The following is a 6,334-nucleotide window of genomic DNA, read 5'->3' as shown; positions in this document are numbered from 1 at the left end:
TATTTTCAAATGACATTGCTCGATTGCATCAAGCTTTAGTATTACTCTAGCAAGGAATGCCTCTAGGTACAACCTTGTAAAAGACACTGAAAAAAGTAAGTCCTAATTATCCAAAGTTTAAACCAAGTGGATGAAGAATATCTGTTGTCTGAGCTGGATTAATTTTGGATGTGTCATCCACAGAGCTCACTTATTAACACTTACAGCTTTAGCAAGTGATGCATTTTTTTTTTTTGATTCAGGGCATTTATTTTAACAAACAGTTGAATCTTCAAGATGAACTAGATGCCGCAACAGCTGCTCTCTTGGGTTTTGGCGTTGTTCCTTCACGGAATCCATTCCCGAATCGGAGGCAGACAATTTTTAGGTGCCTCATTCGACCAGTACCAGTAGAGTTGCGTTGCTTAGTCTTTGCACTCCAATTATACTTTCTCTTGCATTTGGCAGGATACCCGCATTTGCCACAGGTTGACTTCTGAAGATGATACGCCTTAGAGCCACAGAGATGGCACAAAGTGTGCGTCTCTTTCTGGTGCTTCCCAAACGAAGCCATTCCCTTCCTCATCTTCCTCCTGCTGTGGGACCAAAGAGAACCTGCATATTTAATTCAGCTCAATCTAGTAGGCATTAAGTGCTTGCAATATGCAAGGGATTGTACTAGAAAGACAAAGACAAAAATGAAACAGTTACTGCCTTCAAGGAGTTTACATTCTATTGAGGTTAAAATAACAGGTACACAGAAAATAATACACAGATGAATAAAGATAGATGATAGGGAGAGCTAAATGGCACAGTGGATAGAGCAGGAGGACCCGAGTTCAAATTTGGCCTCAGATACTTAACACTTACTAGCTGTGTGACCCTGGGCAAGTCACTTAACCCCAATTGCCCTGCAGAAAAGAAAAAGAAAAAAAAAAGATAGATGACAGACAGATAGATATGAAACAAATTTAAAATAATTTTGGCTTGGTGAAAATACTATATGAACAGGAAAGAAAGAGGTGTCAATCAGGAAAGGCCTTATAGAAGAACTGACCCTTGCCCTAAGCTTTGAAAGAAGCTAAAGATTCCAAGAGGCTAACGTGAGGAAGAGTTTCCTAGAAAGGGGGGGAAAGCATTTAGTATGTACTGTGCTAAGCTCTTTTACAAATATTATCTCATTGGGGGCAGCTAGGTGGCTCAATGGATAAAGCACTGGCCCTGGATTCAGGAGGACCTGAGTTCAAATCTAGCCTCAGACACTTGACACTTACTAGCTGTGTGACCCTGGGCAAGTCACTTAACCCTCACTGCCCTGCAAAAAAAACCAAATATTATCTCATTCGATCCTCATAACAACCTTGTGAGGTAGGTGCCATTATTTTTCCCATTTTATAGCTGAGGAAACTGAGGCAAACTGAGGTTCAGTGACTTTCTCAGTTACACAGCTAGTGCTTAAGGTCAAATCTGAATTTGTCTTCCTCGTTCCAGGCCCATGGTTCGTACCCATTTCATAACCTAGCTACTTCTATTCGAAGGCATGGATGATACACTGTGCAAATTTATGGAAAAAGAAAATGGTATGAAAATATATGGGCAAGAGGCAGCTAGGTGGCACAGTGGATAAAGCACTGGCCCTGGATTCAGGAGGACCTGAATTCAAATCCAGCCTCAGACACTTGACATTTACTAGCTGCATGACCTTGAGCAAGTCACTTAACCCTCATTGCCCCACCAAAAAAAATTATATATATATGGACAACAACCAGTAGAACTATCAATGTGTTCCATAGAAATACAAAGTAAGGAAAAATACTTTTTCAGTCACACCCTACTAACTGTTATCTTTGGTCCCAAATTTCTCCTTAAAATGAAGGCACGTCTTTTTTTTCCAGTAATAGTATATGGTTGAGAGTCATGGAATACCAGTCTTCATAGAATTAAAGCTATAGACCGATCTGTGAATGATTTGGGGAGATTGGGAGTAGGGAATGCACAAGAGCCACAGAGGATGAGAAGGCATGGATTGATTCATATATTTAGAGCTGGAAAGGATGTTGGAGATCATCTAATCTAATCCCCTCTTTTTGCACACAAGGAAGCCATGGCCTAGACAGGTTAAGTATCTTGTTACATAGGTAGCAAGTGGTAGAGGCAGAATTTTAACTCGAGACCTCTGAGTCCAAATCCAGTTGTTCATTCCATTGTACCACCATTCACCTATACAGAGATTACTCATATCAATGGGATTAAATTCATCAACATATCAAATGGGAGATATATATGTATACAATGACTACAATCATTTAAGTGAAAAGAACACTGAAAAGAAGCCAACTCTGAATAATACCCAAAATGAAACTCCCTCCTAAAGAGTGACATAGAGAGGGGAAAACTGTCAGATATCTGACTGTGTAAGTTATTTTTGCTAAAGTGAAAAAGTTGGAGTTGGGAGGCAGGTTGAGGTAGATCTTTGGAAATGACTTGGTGTAAAAACAAAGAATCAATAAAACTAATTTTCTTTTTAATTTGGAAGATTTAGACCAATATAATTTTGACTATATTTAAAAGAAATGCATAGTTACTTTCTGAGTAAGAATGAAAAATACCTGAATTTCATTCCCCACTCACCTATGTGAATTTGGAAAAATAAATTAACCTCCTATTAACCTCCTAGTTTCCCTATTTGGGAAAATAAATTAACTCTCAATTTCTTCATTTATAAATTAGAGATAATATCATTCCCATTGATAAAGACAATTTGCTGAGAACTGACTGATCCCCACCTGCTCCCCATTCCCAGGCCAATGAATTGCCTGGGGCTGATGGGTCTTTGTCAGTTCCAGATGCTTGATTGACTTATGGATCTCCCCAGAACAAACAATCCCCTCGAAGGGATTCCCAAGCTTACTTCCTGGACTTCAGGTTATTATGTAAAAAGGTTCATTTACATTAAGTAGTTTTGGTCAGTGAGAAACTTACCTTTCCCAAGGACAGTCTTATAGCTCCCTCTGTTCTGTTACCCCATACAAAACCTATCCTCTGTCCCCATCTTAGAGTATTCCTAGGATTCTTGCTTTGCGATATTCTGAGTTATAGCTCCTCTGCCCCAATTAAAGACTTTATTTCTCCTATATCGTTTCATTAATTTTCAGGTTAACACCACGTATAAGGGTAATTTTTTGAGGAATCAATGAGATCATAGTTTTGAGAGTGCTTTATAAAAATATTGACGAGCTACACAATAGTAAAACATTATGATTATATTAATCCTTATTAAAATCGAGATTATGAAATAGTACTTGCTTTTGATCTGTCTCATGAACTTTTCATGGGTGATTCACAAATGGAAAGCATCAAAGGGATTTATTTTCTAAAACCTTTTGTGCTCCTTATAAACTCATAGAAGAATCAGACAATGGTTTGTGCATATTTGTACCTACTTGACTTTAATTTGGTCTTTTAAAATAAATGATCAGGAGAGAAACCTTTTGTGTGGATGATAAATGTCCAATCAAAGAATAATTTTCAAAGGCTCAAAGTCTACTTTTCTTTGAGTTCATTGGTAATGCTTAAGACAGCCAGTAGAGAGCAGTATGATCGAGGAAAATAAAACCCATTCTACTCACCCTGTACAACTGAGTCCGGTAAATTGGACCTGAAAAGGAGAGAGGTGGAGGGGAGCTCATCCCTCCATTTTATGCTGTTTGAGAATTATGGCAGGAGCTGGGCTGGTAAATAGAATGGAACCAAGAGGCTGTTTAAGTTGTCTTCAGCAATGAACAGAACTCAGTCATTACGCTAACTTTCCTGGTCATAGTCAAGGATGACTCAGAACAAGAAATAAAGAACATGCCTACTGAATCATAATATTTAACAAGATTTTAGAATTCCTCATGCTTGAAATATACTCCCAACTTACTTTGGCCTCACAGAGTCCTTCTTTTCCATGGACATACAACTCAAGCACCTCTTCTGCATGAAATTTTTCCAGACCTTCCTTCCCCCTCACTGCTAATGCTCTCCCTCCCAAACTAACTTGTATTTAATTACTTTGCATATATTTTTATTTATTCAATCCTATGCCTCTCATTTTAGAGATAAGAAACCTAGGGGCAGCTAGGTGGCACAATGGATAAAGCACCAGCCCTGCATTCAGGAGAACCTGAGTTCAAATCTGACCTCAGATACTTGACACTCACTAGCTGTGTGACCCTGGTCAAGTCACTTAACCCTCATTGCCCCACAAAAAAGAAAGAAAGATGTCTAAGGTCTAGTAAAATAAATCATTTGTCCATGGTCACAGTGCAAGAGCCTAGATTAATTCTGATAAGCATACACGTATCTCAAAAATATGTTCTTTTGTGGGAGAGAAACAAATATTTCTACAAAAGATAGGATAGTAAAGAATCTCTATGAAACTTCCTGGAAACATGTGGCTAAAATTTTCCTTCAGGTGTCATCTACCAGGCATAAACTCATCTGAGCCATCCCTTCAAAAGTCCTTTCCAGAATTTCATGTTAAATGCCACCACCAAAGTTAGCACAGCACCTGGCATATAGTAGGCACTTAATAAATGTTTATTGACTGAAAGTTCTCTTCCTTATGAATGAACTACATCCCTTTGGTTTCAATTTAGTAGTTTGCCTCAGTTCTACTCCAGTGAGCTAATTTCCTATAGTAGAAAGCATCCAAAAGACTTGGCCTGGTGTGCCAGTTTTTTCTATTTACTATAATATTGTCCCATCTTCACCTGGAACAATAACAACATCAAAAAGAACAGTAAAAGAAAGATGATACTTGCATTATCCTTACCTATCTTACAAAATTGGGGGATGGGGGTTATCAACTTTCAAGAAGTTGGATAGGGGCAGGTAGGTGGCACAGTGGATAGAGCACTGGCCCTGGAGTCAGGAGTACCTGAGTTCAAATCCGGACTCAGACACTTAACATTTACTAGCTGTGTGACCCTGGGCAAGTCACTTAATCCCAATTGCCTCACAAAAAAGAAGAAGAAGAAGTTGGATTGTATGTATATATGAGCTATTGTGAGCTATTGGTTCGAAACTCAGTTTAGGACAATGAAATATATTCAATATTTTCTACTTTTTTGTGATACATACAACTGTGTGACCTCAGGCAAGTCATTTAAAAGGAGGAAGTTGAACTAAACAAATTCCAAGGTCCTGACCAACTTTAGGATTTTATTATTTGATCACTCTATCCTTGGTCCAAGGGGCAGTGCTGGTTGGGTAGAGTGCTAGGAGTCAGAAAGGCTCATCTTCATGAGCTCAAATCTGACTTCAGACTCTTACAGATGTGTAACCCTGGGCAAGTCACTTAACACTGTTTTCCTCAGTTCCTTATCTGTAAAATGAGCTGGAGAAAGAACTGACAAACCAGTATCTTTGCCAAGAAAACCTCAAATGGGGTCGAGAAGATTTGGACACAACTGAAACAACTGAACAACAACAAATAAAATCCTTTGTCCAAAATCACACACTACATTAAATTCAAATCTGAATCATCTTTACTTCCCCATCCTCCTATTTCCCATTAGGAAGCACTGCCTGATAGTATAAACTCTGCAAGTATTTGTTAATTTGATTTATCAAGGAAAATTTCCTTCTTTTTTTTTTTTTAGCAGCTTCCACCATTTATTAATTCATTAGCAGTTTCCAACATTAACACCATGCTGATTTAATAAAGCCGCTGAGGCTTGCCCATGGTGCTCTTGATATACAATGCCCTCATGTTCTGCCAGTTTTTCTTTAGCAGAGAAACCAGGAAATTGACAGCCAGATGGATGTTATAGACAAGCTCATCATCTGTCATCTTCACGTGGCCAACAGCCACCGCCAGACACAGCACCTTCTTCATCTGGAACTTGGTAGTAGATTTAACCTCATCGACCTTTGCCACCATATTCTCATTGTGGGTGAGCAGAGATGGAAATTTGCCGGCTTTGTTCAGACCAGGGCCCAGGATTCGAGGGATTTGTTTGATCAGGGACTCAGAGGCCAAAAAGGCATCATACTTTTTAGCCAGCTTCTTGACCAATTTCTTGTTCTTATTCAACTTCTTCAGGGCCTCAATATCCACGTGGGGGATTTCTACAGCCTTGGTCTCATCGCAGTGCTGCTGGTCTCCCAGGGCACAGACAGAAAATTTAGGTCAGGGTGTGGACTTAAGCCTGATGGTGCCTGAGAAACGTTTGTCCTTTTGGGGATCGTAGTTCTTCAGACTGATCTGCAGCGCCGCAGTTTCCAAAAACTTTCTGCGTTTGCACTGGTTTCCATGCAGGACCTCTCGCACAACTTCGTAGAGAGTGTCTCGAGAGACTTTGCTGTTCAT

General features: G+C 39.3%; 1 protein-coding gene and 1 pseudogene across 1 annotated transcript; both read right to left on the bottom strand.

The window, feature by feature from the left end:
* Positions 1-271: 271 nt before the first annotated feature.
* Positions 272-565, bottom strand: LOC122729904 (60S ribosomal protein L37-like). The gene has a single exon (XM_043969040.1). The coding sequence runs from the start codon at positions 563-565 to the stop codon at positions 272-274; it is 294 nt and encodes a 97-aa protein (XP_043824975.1).
* Positions 566-5,609: 5,044 nt separating this feature from the next.
* On the bottom strand, positions 5,610-6,334 carry LOC122727407 (annotated as a pseudogene).

Source organism: Dromiciops gliroides, chromosome 5 (assembly GCF_019393635.1).
Source record: "Dromiciops gliroides isolate mDroGli1 chromosome 5, mDroGli1.pri, whole genome shotgun sequence".
In the NCBI taxonomy this organism is placed as follows: Eukaryota; Metazoa; Chordata; class Mammalia; order Microbiotheria; family Microbiotheriidae; genus Dromiciops; species Dromiciops gliroides.
This window is presented reverse-complemented; position numbering and strand designations above follow the sequence as displayed.

What these genes read in the sequence shown, in the direction of transcription:
- LOC122729904 (XM_043969040.1), bottom strand. Translation starts at nt 565, where the DNA reads ATGAGGAAGGGAATGGCTTCGTTTGGGAAGCACCAGAAAGAGACGCAC.